The sequence below is a fragment of the Rana temporaria genome, chromosome 1 (genome assembly GCF_905171775.1).
Source record: "Rana temporaria chromosome 1, aRanTem1.1, whole genome shotgun sequence".
Lineage (NCBI taxonomy): Eukaryota > Metazoa > Chordata > Amphibia > Anura > Ranidae > Rana > Rana temporaria.
This window is the reverse complement of record NC_053489.1, coordinates 461,888,636-461,912,881: the sequence shown is the minus strand read 5'-3', so window position 1 is coordinate 461,912,881 and position 24,246 is coordinate 461,888,636. Positions and strand designations below refer to the sequence as shown.

Below are 24,246 nucleotides of genomic sequence, written 5' to 3'. Positions count from 1 at the left end.
TGTAGTTTGATTGCCTTTGGCCATATTAATGTCAAGGCTTCTTAGAAATCAATAGTCATTGTCAGATTTATTTGCTCACATTTCAGTCCAGATACTTTCCGCTGGGTAAATTTTAGCGTTTTTAATAAAAGCGAGAAAATAACACCATATTTATTTGTACTGCGCCAACACAAACACAAATATAGTGAAAATGTTTCAGACATACTATACAAACAAAGAACATTTTTCTCAAAATAATGAGCCAAGATGATAAAATCAGATAAAAACAATTTAGAGGTAACAAAAAAAAGCAATTTTATGAGAATGATCATCCGTGGCTTTTCGGCTAACAACATTTCAAATGACTACTGAATGCATAAAACATTAATTTAATAACTTTTTTTATTTTATCTAGTTATGAAGTTGGGGTCTCCTTTTTTCTCCTAAGTTTATATATTTTTTAATTGGTATAGGGGTTCTGCATTTCAGTGAGATACAAAATTAGGGGTGACCCAGTGAACTTGTGGTCATTGCAAATGTTCAGTCAGTTTTATAGAGGGAGAAACACAGAGGTGACCTCTTTCTAAAAAGAGGCTGCATAGCTGTCTCTGGCCTCTTTACTCTCTGGGTCAGCAGCTAGTAGAGTCAGAATATTGTCAGAACTCCTGTTCTACCTATTTGTTGTCAATAAATCAGAACATAATGAATCCTTGGACCATGGACCATGAATCCATGGACACACGGTCCGAATGTTGGGTGGCATCAGCCGGTTCAATAGAAACCATCCAACCTTTGGCCCATGTGTACGCCAGGGGCATGACCGAAAAAGGTCTGCTAACCGACATCTGCTCAGTGCTCTCTGCTGGCCGGTATGTGTTCTGGCAGGGTGGGGCATCCCCCTGTCGGAACACAATACCTCAACAGGGATATCGCTTTTCTAACATCGGATTGTTAGTACAGCAGCTCCTCCTGAGCTCTTCAGTTTTTTTCTCATTTAGCCCGCTGGGTTGAATGAGAAAAAACTCTGGCCCAGGTTCTCGTAGATCGGCGTAAAAATGGGCGGGCGTAACGTATCTGATTTACGTTACACCGCCGCAAGTTTTTCAGGCAAGTGCTTTATTCACAAAGCACTTGCGTGTAAAGTTGCGGCGGCGTAACGTAAATCACCCGGCGGAATTCAAATTCGGCGGGTAGGGGGCGTGCAGCATTTAAATGAAGCACGTTCCCGCGCCAAACGAACTGTGCATGAGCCATCTGTAAAATATCCCAGGGTGCATTGCTCCAAATGACGTCGCAAGGACATCATTGGTTTAGTCATGAACGTAAATGGCATCCAGCCCCAAACGGCGTAACTTTTCAAATTTTGACGCGGGAACGACGGCCATACTTAACATTGGTTGTGCCTCATAGACCCAGGGGAAACTTTACGCCGGGAAAAGCCTAACGTAAACGTTGTAACTTTACTGCGTCGGCCGCGCGTACGTTCGGGAATTCGCGTATCTAGCGAATTTGCATACTCGACGGGGAAATCGACGGAAGCGCCACCTAGCGGGCCAAAAAAATTGCAGTTAAGATCCGACGGCATAAGAGACTTACCTCAGTGTGCACCAGGCCTTAGAGCAGGGGGTCTCCAAACTATGGCCTTCCAGTTTTTCAGGTACTAAAATTCCCATCATGCTTAGTCATGTCTGTGATTGTCAGTGTTTTACGATGCCTCATGGAGGGCTGTAGGAGATCTCAGCCTTAGAGCAACCAGGCATCTAGGATTCTCAACCTGATTTGTTGAGCTATGCTCAATAGTGGTACTTTATGTTATGGGTGGGCACCAGCAATTCAATAGCCAAATGGCTTCATCCAGAAGTAAGATTTCTCTCCCTTTAGTTTGTGTCACTTCTTTCCACAAGGTCATTAAGAAAATAACACTGTCACTCTGACATGGCAGTAAACAAATTAAACTGGTGAGGATAATTTGTTATTGATCATGTGCCAGCAGCTCCTAAAAAAAAAAAAATAGCATTGGCCTCTGTAACCACCCTGGCAGTATAATTATGTCAGATTTTTGCATCTCAAAGTGGTATATTGTTTTGCATAGAAATGTGGCATATATATTGTAGGCCTGTAATTCTTAGTAATAACTTATAATATAATGCAGGGGTCTTCAAACTATGGCCTTCAAGTTGTTTAGGAACTTCATGCCTAGTCATTTCTGTGAACGTCACAGTTTTACAATGCCTCATGGGACATGTAGTTCTGCAACAGCTGGAGGACCGTAGTTTGGAGATGCCTGATATAATACATAACTATAAATAATATAAAAAATAATAATATCATAATAATAAAATTAATTACCGTATTTACCGGGGTATAGCGCGCTCCAGCGTATAGCGCGCACCCCTAAACTTGACCCGAATTCCTGTGAAAAAAAGATTTTTTGTACTTACAGTTTTGGTGTCTTCTGCGGTGTCCATCGGCGGCCTCGTCGGGTCCGGCGTCCGTCTGCGGCTTCGGGTGTCCTCTTCGTCGGGTCCGGCGTCCTTCTGCGGCATCCTCGCGTCCTCCCCGCTCGTTTCCCGCGCTGAGTTTGAATACTGCGCCGACATATACCGAGCGCAGTACACTTGTGTATCGTCGGGCAGGCTCGGCTACTCTCGTGGTGACGTCCTGTATGTCCAGGACGTCAACGCGAGAGGTGCCGAAACTGCCCGAAGATACACGAGTGTACTGCGCTCGGTATATGCCGGCGCAGTATTAAAATTCAGCGCGGGAAAGCGGGTATCGGCGTATACCGCGCACCCACGATTTTGCCCTGATTTTCAGGGCAAAATAGTGCGCAGTATACGCCGATAAATACGGTACTATTAATTCACTATCGCTCAATTCTGCAAGTGTTCTAATTTACTATCGCTGTTTTCTAGCTGGTCTAAAACCACTTTTGACATAAAGGGACACTTTTTGGCTGTCATCTCAAGTTTCCAGGTAGAAAAAACAGTATACCGTATTTTCCGGCGTATAAGACAAATTTTTGGATGCAAAAAAATGCATCAGAAGTCTGGGGTCGTCTTATACACCGCTGACATTCTCCATCTGCTGCGGGCGTCCATGATTTGAAAGCCGCCCCTTCTTCTCAGACTGTCCTGTGATAGGCGGAACACAAATTTGTGCGCCTCTGTTCTGTGTTCCTCCTATCACGGATGCCTTCTCATCCTCGGACGAGAGGACGTCCGTGATAGGCGGAACACAGAACAGAGGCGCTGCTGGGAAAATTTGTGTTCCACCTATCACAGGACAGTCTGAGGAGAAGGCGCTGCTTTCAAATCATGGACGCTCACAGCAGACGGAGACAGTCACTGGCATGGAAGCCAGAAGCTGCAAAACGTGAGTGATGGCACAGTGGGGGGGAAAGTGATGGCACAGTGGGGGCACAGTGGGGGCAAGTGATGGCACAGTGGGGGCAAGCGATGGCACAGTGGGGGCAAGTGATGGCACTGTGGGAGCAAGTGATGGCACTGTGGGGGCAAGTGATGGCACTGTGGGGGCAAGTGATGGCACTGTGGGGGCAAGTGATGGCACAGTGGGGCATGTAATGTAATGGCACAGTGAGGCATGTAATGTAATGGCACAGTGAGGTTTGAAAAAAGCCTGTTTCTGTCAGCGGTTGTTTCTGTCAGCGGTTGTTCTGGCTACCCCTCAGCTTCCAGAAAGACTAGAAGGAAGGGGGTAGTCTTATATGGCGAGTATATCCCAAAACCAAAATGTTTCCTGGAAAATTAGGGGGTCGTCTTATACGCCCAGTCGTCTTATACGCCGGAAAATAAGGTATATAATATAAAAGTGCATGTAGGGCACTGGACAAAGCACTAGGGACAAAAGGGAGGTGAAATGATTTGATACAGTAATGTAATCTTACAGATTACAGTGTACTGTATGTGTTATGTTTTGTGTACTTCTTGAATTTGCCGCCGGGCTCCGCCCCCATGTGCTTGCAGGGAACGGAGCCCAACACACAGAGCATCGGGCGGAGGACACAGCACGCATATACAGCAGGGGGACATCGCAGGATCCTGGTGACAAGATAAGTACACTGCACCAGGATTCTGCAATGCAATCCCGAGTGTTGCTCAAGGTTACTGCTAATGATACTAAAATTTAACCCAGAGCCACACTCAGGAATACCGCCAGGTAGGTTAAAAAACGAATGTAAGGTTCCTGACTAAGGCTCGGTTCCCACATGCCTGGCTGCAATTTCAGCGCGATTTTTAAAAGGAGCCCGGTGTGGCTTTGTTCAGGTGCGATTCGTGTGCGAATTTGTACTTGAAATTGTACCTGAACCAGACTGAAAAACGCATAGGACTCTTTTTAAAAATGTACCACGGCTGGCCTGCAAATATGTAAACCAGCACTATAGAGAAGGCTGCTGGTTCACATGTCATGTGAATTGGATGCAGATTCAAAACGCATACAGTTCGCACATACTGTATGTGAACCCAGCTATAATATTTAAAATGAAGAAATGAATCCCTGACCAGCTAAAAAAAATGTTTTACCTTGCATAGTTATTCTTGTCTGTGTATATATGTTTAACTCATGGTATGTGTGTGTATATATATATATATATATATATATATATATATATAATATATTTATACACAAACTGTATATATTACCATCTTTTATTTTTATTAAAGTGAGTACCAAGTTGCCTCAAGTAAATTACATTTTCTGAAGTGCGTTTATGCAAAACATAATGGATTTTAAGAAATGTGTTCACTTCTACACTTCACATTTAGGAATGAATTAGATATGCGCCTTTCCTGCAACTTGCGAATGTTATCTTGTTTCCTAATGTTTTCTTGTAAGCTAAATTTAATCTGAAAAAAAAAAAACCTCTTGCAGCAGATACTTATTGACTTGCGAGTACATTGTTACTTGTGATATATTTCATGGATAAATACAGTGAATCTGCCAAAAGAAAAAAATAGTATCTATAAGTAATTGGCAGACTTCAAATCAAAGGGAATTATATACCACATTGCTTTTGTTAAAGAAAATATGCCACATGTGAGCCAAAGTCACAGAATTGGGGAGCAAGATAAGGCACTGTAAAAGCATGTTACCAGTTAGTTAGTAGTGGAAAAGCAGGTCCTGCCAACCTTTGGTTAAATAGTTGGCTGCACAGAATCCTCATGGGGACAGAATAATCCTACACCATGCTGTGCTTAAACACTGAAGACAATTCTTCCATATAGTAGCCCCAAAATAAAACCTCCCCTTCCCAAGAAGATTTATTTTTATTTTTTACTTTCAAACTTTTGTTTATTTGATATATCCCACACCACCATTCTGGCCTAGGTTGGATTAAAATGTCACTGGTCCCGCAGCCTCCTGGGATACTTACATCACATCTCCCAGGAGGCTTCAGGATTGGCACACGTGTGGTCTGAAAGGTAGGCTCAGAGCATCATCAAATCTGGCTGAGGTGGTTTGTAAGCAAGTGTTAGTTATTAAAATTTGATATAAGTCACTGCAAGCTTAAGTGATATTTGAGATAAAGGTGGTATTGAAAGCTTTATTTTTTTTTACGTGCCCATACATATCTATTGGTTCTATGGAACGCACCAGTATAAGGTAACAATCTAATTCCTTTCACTGCCAGAGCAGTTTTTGCAGTTTTAGCGTGTGTTTAAAAAATAATTTTAGGCCTGAAGATTACATTATTCCCCAAATCATTATATATTTTCTGAGAGCAGACACCCTAAAGAATAAAAAAGTCGTAGTTCAAAATTTTTATGTTAGCACAACAACTTGGGAAATGCAACATTTTGTTAAAGATTACACTAACGTTAATTTTAGGACACAACAACAAAAAAATACCAATTTTTGGTGCACTATAAAACATGAGGATGCTCCAAGTAAATAGATACCCAACATGTCAAACCTTAAACTTGAGTGCGCCTGTGAAATGGCGGCTAACTTCAGTGCCCTATATTTTTTTTACGGGTGGCGCTTTAAAAGCCTCTACAGGTCTGAGTGGCGATATGTAACATGTATAGTGAAATCCAAATTTTTGTGCGTAGGCTCCCCCAGCTCATGCACTTACCTTCGTACATGCATGTATGTGGTGTAGGAAGGGCCTTGACAATTTTTTTTAGGGGGGGGATTGCTTGGGTGGAATCTTTATTTTTACAATTAGTTTTGTTCTTTTGTTTTTATTTTCATCACATGTTATAATTTTCTGGTAAATGGTTCTCTTTAATTAGACACGCAGAGCCTGGAATACAGGGTGCGGGCATGTTTGGGGAGGGTCAGCCATTATCGGAATGTGTTTGGCAGCTGCACAGCCACCATCAGATATACACAGTGGCCCGGATTCACATACAGCTTACGCCGACGTATCTGTTGATACGCCGCGTAAGTTCTAAGATGCACCGTCGTATCTATGTTCCGTATTCAGGAAAGCAGATACGCCTGAATTTCGGCTTGATCCGACCGGCGTAAGTCTCCTTACGCCGTCGTATCTTGGGTGCATTTTTACGATGGCCGCTAGGGGTGCTTCCGTAGATTTACGCGTAAATGTAAATGACCTAGATACGCCGATTCACGAAGTAGTTGCGCTCGTCGCAGTAAGCTACGCCGTTTACGTAAGGCGTACGTCCGGCGTAACTTTACCCCTCATAAATTCGACGTGATTCTGAGCATGCACCGTTCGTTCGGCCATGCATTTACATGGGGTCATGCTTCATTATAATACAACACGCCCACCTTCCACCTACTTTGAATTAGGCGGGCTTATACCGCCCGATTTACGTTACGCCGGCGCAACGTTGTCGGCGAGTGCTTTGTGAATACAGTACGAGCCTCTCCAAGATACGTTGGCGTAGCGCATATGAGATGCGCTACGCCCGACTAAAGATACGCCGCTGTACGTGAATCTGGGCCAGTGTGTGTAAAACCCCCTGCTGTCATGTCCATAGGACGTACAGACCTGGCAGCAAAATGTTTAAGCCTAAAAATATTAATGACAAAAAATAACAAATACAAATCTTAAAATGTATCCAAACCCAAACCTTCTGTTGTGGTTTTGGGGGGAGAAGAGAAGGATTTAAGCCTCTTATAGGTCTATATTGCCATGTTTAGGGGTTTAAACCATTCCCAACTATATCCAAAACTTGGCTTTATTTGCCAATAATCGCTCCAACAGTTGTCTCCTTCTCACCAAGCTTCTTGCTTATGATCTTGTAGGCCATTCCAGCCTTGTGCAGGTCTGCAATCTTGTCCATGATGTCCTTTGACAGCTCTTTGGTCTTGCCCATGATGGTGAGGTTTGAATGGAAGCAAGCGATTCTGTGGACAGGTGTCTTTTTTACACATAACAAGTTGTCGTTTGGAGCACCTTCTTAAATTGACAGGACTAATCCGTGTGCCACATGAGCACATACTATAGCCAGTCAGTGGGAGCCACAATTATTGTTGGTTGGTAGGGGATCAAATACTTATTTTAATAATGGAACTGCAACTCAATTTATGAAATTTATATCATGTGGTTTTTCTTTCTGGATTTTTGGTTGATATTCTGTTTCTATCATTTAAAATACACCTATGATAAAAAATTATAGACCCTTCATTGCTTTGTAAGTGGACAAACTTACAAAATATGCAGGGGATCAAATACTTATTTCCCCCACTGTATATGTTACATTTTGAAATTGCTCCATGTATATAGGCATTTTCCCATTTGTGACAGCACTTTCATATAAAATGACCTATACAGTGTGCATACTGGCCTTTTGATAACAAAATCTTTTTCTTACAGGATGTTGTAGTTGTGGGAGAAGAGAATTTTACCACACCTTGTTACATCCAGATGGATTCAGAAGCCTGTCATATCCTCACAGAAACATTAAGCACCTATGCACTGGTGGGACAATCTACAAGCAAATCATCAGCAAAGAGACTCAAATTAGCTATATTTGGGCCAATATCCTGCACATCTCTGGAGTACAACATCCGGGTTTACTGCTTAGATGATACTCAGGATGCACTTAAGGTATGCACTGTTCTATGTATAAATGTTTAGTGTTTTTAATAAGAAAGGGGTCTCTTTTAAAACATCTTTAAAAATGATACCCCATTTTTACTTTTTTATGATGTGTGTTAATCCAGCTATACCAGTCATTGTAATATTCAGGGCTCTTTCACACATCCCTTCAGTTTCTTTCGTCCGCTCCGTCGGCTCAGCGGGGATCCCCGCTGAGCTGTCGGCGGATAGGGCGGTCCCCGCACACAGTGCAGGGACCGCCCTGTCTGAGCTCCGCTCTGCCCTATGGGGAACCGGATGCAGACGGACCGTCTGTCCGTCTGCATCAGTTCCGTTCCGCCGGACGGAAGAAAAATAGGGTTTTCTTCCGTCCGAAAACCGGATCCCGACGGACGTGGACGCTAGCGGATGCTCCATCCGCTAACGGACGCGTTCCCTTAGGGATTCATTACAAGTCCGTTAACGGACTTGTAATGAATGGACAGGCGGAACGGACGTCTAAAAAGGGGCCTAAATGTTGTCAGAATTATGTCACGGTCATAAACACGGGTCTGCTGTTAAAAATCACAGGGCCCCATACAGCCTGACTGCCCCACTTCCCTGCAAATATCAAAACATTGCTTTCGATATAAATACACTAAAGTTATTTATGATGTACACAAACACAACATAACTTACACAATTGCTGCTAATTCTAAAAGAAAAAAAACCTGTATTGATTTAATAAATGTGTGAGAATGAGGTCTTGGTGCTCATTTGCTGTGGTTGCAGTGTGAATCAGTGCTTTTTTTATGTGGCTGTGCAGGCAGCCAATGTTACTCTATGGGGACACAGCAGCTGTATTTGACAGGTGTGTGGGTGCAGGGGAACGGCCCCCCGAACACAGACAGTGCGCATTTGGGGCTACTCACCTGCACCTGCACACCTGTCAAACTAGGACCTGTGGCTGAGTTTGTATTGGCGTTACATTACCTATAGAGTAACAGGCAGCTCCAGCAACATAAACAAAGCGCTCATTCAAACTGTATTTGTACTGTAAATCATTCAGTTTAAAAGATTTGAAATAATGACGTGACTAGTGTGACAATTGTAAAAAAATAATAATCCAAAAAATAATCCAAAAATAATCCAAAAGTCTCAAAATCTGTGCAAAATAGTGGTACAAAAAGTGATTTTTCAAAATTTGATGCAATAGAGGTGTGCAATAGTGCGCCAAGGGATGAGGGCAAAAGACAGTTACACATTCTACTGTGCACCAAATAAACTACACATGCTCCAACATAATAGTTTGACATGATATGCCAAAACAAGATGTTACGTGTGGCAATTCATATTGGTCAACAACCCAACCACCAATCATAGTTTATCTGGCTCAATCTGTTTATGGGAATACAGATCGGAATCTATCTGATGATAGCAGTGGGTTTAGAACAATATAAAAATAATGCACGATTTCCACTGAGTATAACATTTTTACATTGAATTACCTTATTACATCCCGATCAGAAATACAAACCTAACATGAAGGTATTGTGTTGCACAAATGTTCCACAAACGACTATAAACAGAATGATAATAATGTTTTCCAAAGTAGGCTTTTATTAAATTTTATGTTTCAAAATTGAAGATGTATGATTGTTTGCTATCTATATATATACAGTCCTGATCAAAAGTTTAAGACCACTTGAAAAATGGCAAAAAATCATATTTTACATTGTTGGATCTTAACAAGGTTTCAAGTAGAGCTTCAACATGCAACAAGAAGAAATGAGAGTGAGACAAAACATTTTTTGAGCATTCAATTTAATGAAAACAACGAATAAACTGAAACAGGCTGTTCTTTAGCTGATCAAAAGTTTAGGACCACACCTCCAAAAAAAACGAAACCCCCCCAAAACAGAAATCCAACTTCCAAACATGAACTCAGTAATGAGTAGCTCCGCCATTATTGTTGATCACTTCAAAAATTTGTTTCCGCATGCTTGATGCAAGTGATGAGGTGAGTGGGAACATTTCTCCAAGTGGTGAAAACAGCCGCACAAAGGCGATCTACTGTTTGGATCTGTTGTCCATTTTTGTAAACTTCCCTTGCCATCCATCCCCAAAGGTTCTCAATTGGATTTAGATCAGGGGAACACGCAGGATGGGCCAAAATAGTGATGTTATTCACCTGGAAGAAGTCCCTTGTCCTGTGGGCATTGTGTACTGTAGCGTTGTCCTGTTGAAAAACCCAGTCGTTACCACACAGGCGAGGGCCCTCAGTCATGAGGAATGCTCTCTGCAACATCTGGACATAGCCAGCGGCCGTTTGACGCCCCTGCACTTCCTGAAGCTCCATTGTTCCACTGAAGGAAAAAGCACCCCAGACCATTATGGCGCCACCTCAACTGTGGCGCGTAGAAAACATCTCCGGTGGGATCTACTTGTCATGCCAGTAATGTTGGAAACCATCAGGACCATCAAGTTTAAATTTTTTCTCATCAGAGAATAAAACTTTCTTCCACCTTTGAATGTCCCATGTTTGGTGCTCTCTTGCAAGTCCAAACGAGCAGTTCTGTGGCGTTCAAGGAGACAAGGTTTTTGAAGACATTTTTTGTTTTTGAAGCCCTTCAGTCTCAGATGCCGTCTGATGGTTATGGGGCTGCAGTCAGCACCAGAAAGGGCCTTAATTTGGGTCGAGGATCTTCCAGTGTCTTGATGAGAGACCCTGCTTATGCAGTTCAGCAACCCGACCACGTTCAAAAAGGGATTTTGTTTTTGCCTTTGCCATCACAACGTGTGACTACCTGACAGAGGATGACAATGAATCCACATCTTTGCACAGATTTGGCCTTTTAAAGGCATGTGGTCCTAAACTTTTGATCAGCTAAAAAACAGCCTGTTTCAGTTTAATCGTTCTTTTCATATAATTGAATGCTCAAAAAATGTTTTGTCTCGCTCTCATTTCTTCTTGTTGCATGTTGAAGCTCTACTTGGAACCTTGTTAAGATCCAACAATATAAAATATGTTTTTTTGCCATTTTTCAAGTGGTCTTAAACTTTTGATCAGGACTATATATATATATATATATATATATATATATATATATATAGAGAGAGAGAGAGAGAGAGAGAGAGAGAGAGAGAGAGAGAGAGAGAGAGAGAGACAGACAAGGTTCAAGAGTTTCTGCACTTAAAATGGTTTTATTTTTCCAAATATTCTCGTAAAGGTTACATACCGTCCGTTTCGGGCTTACATGCTACCGCCCTTCTTCAGATCAAGTCAGAACATATCTTATTAGAGATATTAGATATGCTCTGACTTGATCTGACTTGATCTGAAGAAGGGCGGTGTGTGCAGTTCTCCTCCATTTCTTTGTATATATATATATATATATGTAGTTTATATACAGTATTATGTTTTTTTATAGATTGTTTAGTTTATATCAAATAACAGATTGATGTAACAATGTAAGTAAGAAGTAGATGGAACTGATCTAAGTATTAGGCCTCGTACACACGGCCTGGAGGAACTCGACGTGCCAAACACGTCGAGTTCTTCGGCGAGTTCAGCCCTGAAGCCGCCGAGTTCTCCCATAGAACAACGAGAAAATAGAGAACATGTTCTCTATTTTCTCGACGAGTTCCTCGGCGGCTCCATCGGGCCGAAAGTGTACACACGACAGAGTTTCTCGGCAGAATCCGGCTCTGACCGAGTTTCTCGCTGAATTCTGCCGAGAAACTCTGTCGTGTGTACGAGGCCTAAGAGTGAAGTCATTTCTAGAATGCCTGAATGTACAAATGTAGAAATGAGCTGTTAATTTGGTACAGCAAAGTAATTAACTCTGTAAAAAGTATGTATAACCTGATTTGTACCATTGGGATTCAGCATAATGCCTACTTTTTCATGTTCAAATTTGACTAATCATCATATGTACACAAATGTGGTTGATTTACTAAAGGGAAATAGACTGGTAATTTTGCAAGATCATTTTTCCTTAGCTTAGTGAACAAAAGAGTAACCATTGATGTCTGCTGTAAGGAAATTTGAGTATATTTGGTGAATTGGGTGACATTGTCTATGGGAACCAACCTGTAGTAAATATTTTCACACTCTTCCATTACATCTAATCCTATTTTCTTCTACAATTAACAGGAAGTGTTACAGCAGGAAAGGAAAGTTGGAGGACAGTTACTTGATGAGCCTAAAACTCTTCACTTTAAAGGAAGCACCCATAACCTCCGCCTGTCCATTCATGACATCACACACTCACTCTGGAAAAGTAAATTGCTAGCCAAATATCAGGTAAGCATACCTCAAATATGGTGTTTAATATAATTGTAAATCTTTAGATGTCAACCTCAACATGGTCATATGATTAAAGCAAAGCTAAACTTACCTTTTCTTCAACAGTCCCCATTCCTCACTGGCACCAGCATCTTCTTCTGGGTGCTGGTCTTCAGCCATCTTCATTGGCCATTGCAGGATGATGTCACTACTGCTCACGTGCAGGAGTGGGTTATCCTGTCACACAAGCCATGGCCATGCACAATTCAATTTACATGCTGGAAAAAGCTGTGAGAAGGTAGGCAGGTATATTTTATTGCAGAAGAGACATTGCATTTTTTTTTTTTGCAATAAAGAGCCTGCATGTTTTTGACAGCAGAACTTTAGTTCCACTTTAAATACACCATTGTTCCAGTGGTTACTTTAAAGCAGAACTAAACCCATCAATTTACCAGTTTCAAAAAACGGTCACATCCCCAGCATGCCTGGAATACTAATTGTCACATTTACTTGTGTTCTCAACCAAACTGTCAAATTATGAAGTGGCTGATCTCATAACTGATCAGATGTGCAGCATAATGGTAGGTGTAGAACAAACAGAAGCTAAGATGTCAGCTTTCTTGCCTCAAAGGGATAGAAAGGTTTAGTTTTGCTTTAAAAGGACAGAATCATTTCCTCTGGGAGGATTTGGTTAAACTCAGTATAGCCAATTAGAATAGACGTCATATATACTTTCAGTGGACTGGTACTTCATAAGAATAATCAGAAGCAAATTTTGGAAAAAGTCTGTGCAGATCTCACAAATATTCCTCAAATGTACATTAAAAATGAAAGACTTCACGATTCTGTGTACAAAAATGATGACTGACAAACTATAAAGTTTGAGTTAACAGTTAAATGATTTTCCAGCTTGCTGCATATATTCACTTTAAGAAAGTTAATGGGTATATGTGGTCTTTTAGCAAACAGGGCAATAACACACAGTCGGACCTTTGTCCTACCAAAATCACATTGGAATTCTGACGGAATTCCATTGGAGAAAAGGAGAACTCCGACGGAATTCATCAAAATTTCCGATGGAAAAATTCCAATGGGGCATACACACGGTTGGAATTTCCAATGTAAAAAGTCCGTCTGACTTTTTCAATCAGAAATTCCAATCGTGTTCACAGGGCATAAGGCTACGTTCACACTGCTCTAGATGAAAAATGTATATGCACTTTTCCTACATTGCGTTAAATTTAACACAAGGCGCAATGCATTTGTGATGCATTTTTGATGCATTTGTATGCAGTTTCCACTCATTTCATTGAAGGGATGCGTTTTTGGTGCTTTTTTTTACCGGACCAAACATGCACCAAAAATTCCAAAGCAGGATTTTTTTTTAACCACAAATGACGCGCAAAGGGCGAGCTTCATAGGATTTAAAGATATGCAGTTTTCTTCCACTTTTATTAACTGAACAACAGAACAAAATGGATCAGTAATGAAAGCAGTCTAAAACACAAAACAATTAAAAGGATCAATTACTCTAAATATGCACATGACATGCATTTCTGTTTTTTATCGACTTGCAACTATTTTAATAAATGTTATTCCTTGGATATAGGAAGAGGGTTTTTTTTTTCTTATATCATTTCCAATCTGTGGCCAGCCTAAGATCCTGTAAGAACAGACAAAGTTATTGGTAACTTTGTTTTTTTTTCTTTCAAATTAAATATTTATTTGCAGTACTGGATGACAAATTTGCAGTATAGGTTTTATTGTTTGGTTGCACCATTGACATGTATTGGAAGTATTGTGAAATATTTTATAATCATATGGAGTGAAGTACTGGTAACTAGACAGTTTCTAGTAGTTTTTTTTTACAATGGTTTTACTCCTTATTTAATCAGAAAATAAAAAAAAATGATGGTGTACAAAGAAACCCATTGCAAGCTATTATAGAAACAATCATTTAGCTGATCTGTCTCTGGTAAACTTAATACAAGGGCTTATTGGCTATTGCCCTTTAGTTTTACAGAATAAACCTGCTTCTATGGGTGTCTCAGTTAATAAATCACAGAAATGCTGATTCTCCTTGGAATTCATGTCTCAATTACATGTAATCCTCTCCATCAGCTACTTTGTTCCATACTTCCCACAGTCATGTTTCCTGATTCCGCTGGCCTGACCAGGGCTGTTACCCTTGGCAAGACTTCAGCAGCATTGTGCAAGCTGCTCAGTATGGATCGGATAGAATGCTAGTTCAGCACCTTTTTGCCATTGCCTGCAGGCTGAACAACCTCTCTTCAGTGCTTTCAGCTTCCATTAACCAGGTTTCACTCCATAGCCCATCTCTCCCAGGGGAGCTGAACACTGCGCTCATAATTTGCTGAACTAATACAGGCTGAAGGAAGCAGTAGAAGAGTGTCTCTACTGCAGAAGAGCAGACTTCTTGTGAATAACAAGAGCTGGCTACAAGCTGTATTTTTATTGGCATTGTGTCTTCCACTTAGTGGCTTGTGTAATACAGGAATCCAGATTCCTGGTGACTAGAAGGGAGGAGGAATTTCCCAGAGACAATTTTTCTTCTCTCAGGTCTCTCCTTTACAAACTGACATCCATATTGTTAAACTGTATCTCCACCAGTCTAATAAACGTTGGAATGTAAGGTAGGCCAGTGAAAGAACACACTTTCTATATAATACTAATTATCTAAGCTGTTCCACTGAGCCCGCACGGGGATCAGAAATATTCACTGTGCCCAAAAGGAGACATTTTGTTTGTTGCCTTGGAGGTCTGTCTACAGCTGTGTGCGGTTAGCAACTGAATGCTTATTTAGACATGACATTCTACTAAGTGTAGATCCTGCATGATAGCAAGCAAAACACGAACATTTCATGCCTGGCACAGGAAATACTTCAAACGCTGGTACAAGTAACACGGAGTAAAGCCCCATACACAAGATCGGAATTTCCGATGGAAAAAGTCAGACGGACTTTTTCCATCGGAAATTCCGACCGTGTGTATGCCCCATCGGAAATTTCGATCAATTCCATCAGAGTTTACATAGAGAACATGTTTTCTTTTCCTCCAAAAGAAATTCCGTTGGAATTCCGATGTGAATTTGGTCGGACAAAGGCCCGATCGTGTGTACAGGGCATAAGGGAAGTAACTTGCCAGGAGCAATACAAAGATGAAGACATAAAGATATTGCATGAAAAGTGAGCTGGTATATTCAGAAATGTTGCTGGTTTAGCTAATAATGATTTATGTTACTGTTCCAGGAAATCCCATTCTATCAGGTTTGGAGTGGGTGCCAAAGGAATCTTCAATGCACCTTCACTCTGGAACGCTTCAGTCTCAGCACTGTTGACTTATCCTGCAAGCTATGTGTCAGGCAGGTAGAAGGGGAAGGACAGATTTTCCAACTAAACTGTACAGCATCAGAGGTATGTATGAAATCCGTCCATAGAGGAATTCAAATGCCACCTAATTAAAAGTGATAATCCACAGTTATAAACACTAGAAACGTCTCATTCTAAAATGTAATATCTACTAAGTCAGAATTAAAGTGACTAATGCCAATTTAATTGCAGGCAATGCCTTTATTTGTTCCCTCGCTTGTTATAAAAGATTGTGTGTATTGTACATGCTGACCGCTGTTCTCTTTTCTACTAGGCTCTGTGTGCTGCAGGCTCATTGTGGCATGATTTCATAGAATGTCTTATAGTCATATGGACATGAAATGTTTAAAAAAAATTATCTAATATACTTCCTGCTGTAAAATACATAGTAGAGGTTATAGGGTTGTTCTGTAATCATATAAAAGCAAAATGCTGCTCGCCAAGTGCCTTCACACAGTTCATTCACCACCAAGATGGATTCTAATTTTCCTTTCTTTTCGCAATATAAGAGGGAATAATTTCCCTTACATAGCACATGCGACTTAAAAAAATAAAAATAAGAATGACATTTATATCTAGCGTATCTAATATTCACAGATTCACACTGTGATTTGGTAAAGGAGCCAATTGTGCGCTTTGTGTGGAGGACATTAACAAGAAGGCCTTGATCCTTTACATATTTACAGTTAGAGAGCATTATATCTGGATTCTCTGCCCCCTGCGATGCTAAAATTATAATAAAAAAAAATATTATGTTAAGTTTTAGACATCATAGAGGGTCGGAAATCGCATTTTTTATTCCATGTGCCTTCTCCAACTAAATAAGGACCATTAAGAGGCCATCAAATCGTCGTTAACATCTGGATGCAGCTAGAGAGCCCTCCTACCCTCTTCTTTTAGGCTTTGTTGAAGCCTTCAGAATGCAGTCCCATTGGCTGTTTTTCCAAACTTAGTGAAAAGCATCACAGTAGAAATATATCATTCTTAAATGTAGGACAGTGTACTATGCAACAAAAACACTGCCCAATACAGGCTGGGTGTGGGTTGCTTCATAAAAGGTAATTTACATTGGCCCCTCAAATAGGATCCTCAAAAGATCCTGCTCACTTCCTGAACTCTGGGAGAGAGCACATGCTCCTTGGGCTAGCAAGTAAAAGGACCGGTATACTTCTTTGCAGTTATATTATATACCAGAAGGATTTTAAATACCCCATTGGAAGAGAAAATACCTCACTCTGCTGTGCTTAACCAATGATAGGGAATTTTGTGCTTGCTAATCACGCGTTACTATTTATCAACCAATATACACACTACATATAAACCCAGGTTCACACTGGGCTGTGGGAATGAAGCTGTGCGAGTTCAGCTGAACTCGCACAATTTTACTCTGGCTTGTCAGCTCCGATTTCTGCCGTGATCTCTGCAGGTTTCTATCTTTTTGAAAACCTGTGCAGATGCGGCGTCGCACCGATTAGGACGGTGCCATTGCTGGCATTTGCCGGCAAATATCGCCAATTTGACATTCAATTTGACATGTCAAATTGCATGTCAAAATGAACCAGTGTGAACCAGGGCTCAATGTACACATTTGACGTCAAGTGATAATGCCATAACTCAACAAATCAATAATTATATTTTACATGTTATTTTATATTTTCATCCTTGTTTGTATCATATCGCAATTATGCAATGTTTTTTCTCTGTAAACTACAATATCTAATCTTGCAGGCATGGCATAGGCATAGTTCATGAGTCCATGAACTATGCAAATTAAGCTGTTATCCTTTTTTTAACATTTATTGGCCCATGGTAAAGTTCTTGTAATTAGTTATAAAAAAAGCAGGCCAATGTTTTGAATACTGAATAAAATATATGAATTGCTTTGAATTAGCACAAGTCTAGTTTACATACATTAGTTCAATTAACCCCTGCAGCAAGTTGGCTTGATCTAATTGATACAGGTCTGTGTTCCAGACATAGACTAAACATCCAGGGACACAAACAGATGTACAATTTAATGGTAAGCTAGTTATGAATATTTTATTTCAGCTCATGAGGCTAGAAATGACGCCGGCAAAGAGAGTTTGGGAATTTACTTCTAGTCTGATAAAGTTTGATAAAGTTAAAACAAGCTGTGTGCACCAATCCATACATATAAATTATCTCCAGTATATAAGTATTGTTTTTTCTTTTTGCAGGAACCAAGCTGTATTATTGAGTATCCTCTCATGGATTCAGCGAGTACCATTACCACCATTGTAGGACCAAGTGCTTTCAGTATTCCTCTAACTATTCGGCAGAAGCTCTGCAGCAGCCTAGACGCTCCCCAGACTCGAGGCCATGACTGGAGGTTGCTGGCTCACAAACTCAACTTAGACAGGTTGGCATAGCAATGCAACTGAACATATCAATCATAATGTAACACATTGCTCTAACCAGGTCTTTCTACTGCAGTCACTGTAAAATATTTAGGAGAAACCTTCAATCATAACTTTAAAGGGGAAGTATAGTAGATTACCACATTTTAGCTATGCCTTGAGCACCTTAATGTAAATCAAATTATCAGTTGAGTATCAGTTTACATTTACAATGCTTCTGTGTGTAAATTGTAAATATACTAAGCTGTCAAAAGTATTGGGATGCCTGCCTTTTAACGCACATGAACTTTAATGGCATCCAAGTCTTAGTCCGTAGCGTTCAATATTGAGTTGGATGACCCTTTGCAGCTATAACAGCTTCAACTCTTCTGGGAAGGTTGTCAACAAGGTTTAGGAGTGTGTCTATGAAAATGTTTGACAATTCTTCCAGAAGCGTGTTTGTGAGGTCAGATACTGATGTTGGACGAGAAGGCCTGGCTCACAGTCTTTGCTCTAATTCATCCCAAAGGTGTTCTATCGGTTTGAAGTCAGGACTCAGTGCAGGCCAGTCAAGTTCCTCCACCCCAACCTCGCTCATCCATGTCTATATGGACCTTGCTTTTTGCACTGGTCCAAATAATTTGGTGGAGGGGGGTTATGGTATGGGGTTGTTTTTCAGGGATTGGGCTTCCAGTTTAGGTAACTCTTAAGGCGTGAGCATATCAAGACATTGTGGACAATTTCATGCTCCCAACTTTGTTGGGAACAGTTCGGGGATGGCCCCTTCCTGTTCCAACATGACTGCACACCAGTGCACAAAGAAAGGTCCATAAAGACTTCAACCCGATAGAACACCTTTGGGATGAATTATAGCGAACACTGCAAGCCAGGCCTTCTCGTCCATCATCAGTGCCTGACTTCACAAATGTGCTTCTGGAAGAATGGTCAAACATTCCCATAGACACACTCCTAAACCTTGTGGACAGCCTTCCCAGAAAAGTTGAAGCTGTTATAGCTGCAAAGGGTGGGCCAACTCATTATTGAAACCTACAAACTAAGACTGGGATCCCATTAAAGTTAATGTGCATGTAAAGGCAGGTGTCCCAATACCTTTGACAATATAGTGTATCTCCATATGGGGGGGCGCAGCCTCCTTAGCCCATTATACAATCCTGATTTGTAGTCTTGTTAAATATCTATTCTTCAGCTGTCCCGGCTTTCAGTGGATGTCTATGCTGGGGTCAGGTCTGATCTGATTGCAAACAATACGCTCCCCTTTGGATCAGTACAAAAAACTTGTCACACAGGTCCTTAAAACACAGTTAGCATATAAACAGTGATTGCTATGTGGTTCTTCAGGTTCAATTCACTAAGCTATAATGCACATACTATTTGCCATAATAATTATTTCAGCCATTTGATTATAATTATTAGCTGTCGTTTGCTCACATTGATGAAAATAAGTAACCATCATTATAGCTGAGTGAATTGAGAGCTTTATGATGTGCCCATTGATGAGAGTAGACAACAAGCCACTTGAAATGGAATTAAAATAATGCTCCATTGCATTAATTACCTGGTTATAATAAACAGAGGCCATCAATAGTGAAATGTCTTTTTTTTACAAGCTAAATGGATGTGTTTGGAAAATCTTTCAAAGATAAATGGCAAAAAAGAGAAACCAACACATTGATGAAAATTATTAAACATTAAATTTGCTACTGGATGTTTGTTAGTGGAGATATACTTTAAATAGGATGCCTGTTAACCTATACATTGTTAACTAAACTCTACTTTCCTAATAGATAATTTGAACAAATAATAGGATGCATATTGTTGTAACTGTAAGTCTAGCTATGCATCCTTGGGGATGATTAAATAGCTGATAGATTAGTGAATTGAGAGCTTTTTGATGTGCCCATTGATGAGAGTAGACAATGAGCCATTTGAAATGGAACTCAAATAATGCTCTATCGGATTATGAATCTGGTTATGACAAACAGATACCATCAACAATGACATGTCTTTTTTACACGCTAAGTGGACATGTTTGGAAAATCTATCAAAGATAAATAGGGGAAAAAAAGTGAAACCAATATATTGATAAAAATTTCTTAAAGCCCGTACACACAATCGGAATTTCCAATGGAAACAGTCCGACTGACTTTTTCCATCGGAAAGTCCGACCGTGTGTATGCCCCATCGGAGTAATTCCATCGGAAATTCCGATGAATTCCATCAGAGTTTACATAGAGAACATGTTCTATTTTACTCCGATGGAATTCTGTCTGAATTCCGATTTGAATTTGGTTGGACAAAGGTCCGATCGTGTGTACAGGGCATTAAGCTACATTTGCTACTGAGTGTTTGCTAGCGGAGGTATACTTTAAACAGTATGACTGTTGTTGTAACTGCAAGTTTAGCTATGCATCCTTAGGGATGATTCTGCAATTACACTTATCTAATGATGTCTTTCTAATTGCTGCAGGTATCTCAATTATTTTGCTACCAAACCTAGTCCGACCGGAGTGATCTTAGATCTGTGGGAAGCGCAAAACTACCCGGATGGGAACCTGAGCACGCTGGCTGCAGTCTTAGAAGAGATGGGCAGACATGAGACTGTGGTATCTCTGACAACAGAATATTGATTCTACTTAGAAAAATATCAAGACAGAGGAGCTAATAAAGACAAAGTTACCAAGGGAAAAAAAGGAACATACTGAAAAGAAATACTGACCAATGAGTTTTACTACTTATATTAAAACAAAGACTTTGATATAAACCTTCTTGTATATTAACACAGAAATGAAAAGGAAAACAAAAACATGCAAAGCTGTATTTCAAATATTATAAACCAACCTAATGCTCATTCAGTGTGTGGCTTGGTATAGGATTTTACAGTTTCCTAGGAAACGAAAATGTATTGCTATCCAGATACATGGATAAACGTTACTATACAATCCCAGCTCCAATGGACACTGTTTACATCCACAAATGGACTGGGGTTATTGATGCTGTCCAATGACTATTTATATATTTTGTGCAAGCCATCTAAGTGAAATTTTTGTGCCAGTCCAGGGTATTTTTTTAGGAAAGCTACAGTATTTTATTTTCAGTGGAATTAAGAACGATTGCACTGATTACACCATCAAGTGTCATGTTTCCTGACTCTCCCTGTCCCATTGCAGGGTACACTACGTTATGGCTAAGCAGATACCAACTGAATTAATGTCAACACCATCTTTTGTTCATCAAATAACAATTCTGATCTTAAAGTCATAATAATGTGGAGAAAGATACAACTTGGTACTGAAAGATATGCCTTTTTTTGCTTTTTTTTTTCATTTGATTACTTTTTTACATTGTCTTGGTAGACATTCAGGATCCATTTGGGAAACATCGTCTACCATTGTCTGACTATTATTTGAAATTTTTATCCTACACTTTATGAAATATAAATTCACAATGTGGTACTATGTTTTATTTACCTGCTATGCTCGTTTGCTCCATTATTACATGCATTTTTCAACATTAGGTATTAAAAAGTCATTTATTTTAAAAACAGGGAATTTTAACAAAATGTGTTTGTGTCTAAGATGGTCATGTGTGATGCAAAAAATGATCTTCTGTTTCAGCAAGCAACATGCTTAAAAATAGTTAAGCCTGCTTTAAAGCTTGTCTAAAGATAGAGCAAGCAAATTCATTAAAGTTGGCCTTTACTGAAATGTTGAACTACAAATTTTATAACAGCCTTTCTGAGATGGATAGATAAAGTATATTACAGAATCTGAAATACACCTTCCTGGAAAAGTACTGCTATAAGCTCCAACCCATTCTGCTTATATAATCAGTAACGCAGGCACTTAGTTGGGTAATTGATGAATAAGCGGAGGATCAGCATATACATGGGTTGATCTTCCTCTTATGTGACCAAAGGCATGAGAGCCTGGAGGTATGCTAGAGCAGAATTTTCTCCATTACCATTCATTTATCCACCCCTACAAGACTATGACATACCTTTAAATTGATAAATACGGTAGGTGTGGTTTAGGATCAGCATTCAACACACCTAGACTAACAGCTTCTTAATTTGTAAATGCTTGATGAAGCTAATACTGTTTAAAGAAGCCTTTATAAACTAAGATTAAACAATCCCTGAGTTTTTCAGGCCCGAGATGGACAGACTTTAGGGAAGGAACACATACTTTAAAATGCAGGCACACCTTTTGTGTTATTATGACTGAACTTGCTATGTCTACATATATGAATCAAATATTAAATAGCTGCCATAACAGTTATCAAGACCAGGCTTTTACTATGACTTGAATTTGGCTGACCATGTTTAATTTATTTTATACTATCTACTTATTTTTTTATTGTTTATTGGTTTTATGCCTCTTATCTTTGCTACGCCATGGTTATTTTACTATTACACGTTTTTGATCATCTTTAAAAAAAATGTGTACTAGTGAAGTAGGGTGATTAAATCTTGCATCATATTGCCATAATATGGTCACCTAGAGCTTTCTTGTAGCTGTATACAATAGTTGCCACTCTTTTTCTGGGTCATTTTTGGAGAGGGTGCAGATTTTATTTTTGGATTTATACTGTTTGGTTAGCAAGACACTGTCAGGCTTCGTACACACGACCGAGAAACTCGACGGGCGAAACACATCGTTTTGCTCGTCGAGTTCCTTGTGAAGCCGTCCAGAAACTCGACAAGCCAATTTTCTCCATTCCCATCAGGGAAATAGAGAACATGCTTTATTTTTGGCTCGTCGAGTTTCTCGACAGTTTCCTCAACAAAAATGTACACACGACCGATTTCCTCTGCAAAAAAATATCTCCCAGCAAGTTTCTTGCTGGTTTTTGCAGAGAAACTCGGTCGTGTGTATGAGGCCTTAGGCTGAACATCAGGCAAACAGTTATATGCATATTCGACATACATCATCCAGAGAGCACATTTCTGACATCACTTTCCTTCTAGGCAATTAAGCAGTACAGCTTAATCAGTAATTTGCCCACAACTTGCTGACTGGTCAGCATAGGAGCATAATTTCACCACACTGATGAACTGATCTCTTTGCTCAATCTGATCTCTTTGTCTGTCGGCAAACTCCCAGTGTTGCATTTACTGTGCAATGCAAGAAAACCTTATCAGCTTATGCAAAGTGCCCTCCCTCTTCTATTCTAAGAGCAAAATAATATAAAGATTTGTCAAGTACTTTTAAGATACGTGACTTGTAATGAGTACGTCATCATTTAAAGTTATCTGCTTGGATTTCAGCTTTAATGTAAAACTCTACTTAAAGGGAAGTTCCGCCGAAAGAAAAAAAAAAATCAGCAGCTACCAAAAGTGTAGCTGCTGACTTTTATTAATCAGGACACTCACCTGTCCCACGGTCCAGCAATGTGGGAAAACAAAGTCCCGCTCCTCTCCCTCTCCTCTCCACGGTACCGGAAATTCTTACTGTGGGTGCCAGGCTGTAGCTTCACAGCTGGGCTCGCACTGCACATGCGAAAGCCGCGCTGAATGCTGTGAATGGTCTGGCAACCTTCTGGGACCTGTGACATGTCCCAGAAGATTGCAGGGAGGGGAGAGAGGTGAACTTCCTTCCAGCGCCGCTTGAGCCCTAAGAGGAAGCGGGAGCTGGATGCCTCTAAAAAGAGGGTATCCGCTCTCCCCCCAAAAAAATTACATGCCAAATGTGGCATGTCAGGGGGTCACTGTCACTTAAAGTGGAAGTTCATTTTTGGGTGGAACTCTTGAAAACTTTTACTGGGCAGAGATCAGTAGTGGTCCTAGTTTTACTGCTGGTTGTAAACCCCAGAGGGAAGGATTTCCTTGACCCTCTATCCACCCATTTCAGCTACTGCTCAACACATTTCTGTAGCTTTAGTCCTCTGACAGACTCTCCATAGGATTATGTTTATTATCTGCTTCTACAGTGGAGCCTCAATCTACTCCCAACCCACTGCCAAGTTGTAATTGATATTGCAATGCTATGGTAAAGGAAGAAATCCCCAATGCGGTAACAGAGAACAGTAAAAACCTAGCAAGTGTTTGATACCTGACATACTCCACCAAAAGTAAAACCTTCTGGAATGGTACGAGTAAACTTCAAAAGTAAACATCAATACACATTCTCCTTTTTAAACAAAGTTCTATCTTGGTATTGGTGTTTGCTCTTTTTTTTTTTCTAAGGATATCATAACATG

The 24,246-nt window shown here is 40.2% G+C and overlaps 1 protein-coding gene across 4 annotated transcripts in view; it reads left to right on the top strand.

The window, feature by feature from the left end:
• The window catches only part of UNC5C (unc-5 netrin receptor C), a 490,092-nt gene extending 467,767 nt beyond the window's left edge, over window positions 1-22,325 (top strand). For all 4 annotated transcript variants that reach the window (XM_040328065.1, XM_040328051.1, XM_040328072.1 and 1 more), the window contains 5 exons: window positions 7,790-8,023; window positions 12,150-12,299; window positions 15,551-15,715; window positions 17,869-18,050; window positions 20,516-22,325. In XM_040328065.1, the coding sequence (XP_040183999.1) occupies window positions 7,790-8,023; window positions 12,150-12,299; window positions 15,551-15,715; window positions 17,869-18,050; window positions 20,516-20,675 (891 nt within the window). In that variant the 3' untranslated portion in view covers window positions 20,676-22,325. The remainder of the gene's footprint in view (window positions 1-7,789; window positions 8,024-12,149; window positions 12,300-15,550; window positions 15,716-17,868; window positions 18,051-20,515) is intronic.
• The last annotated feature ends 1,921 nt before the right edge of the window (window positions 22,326-24,246 follow it).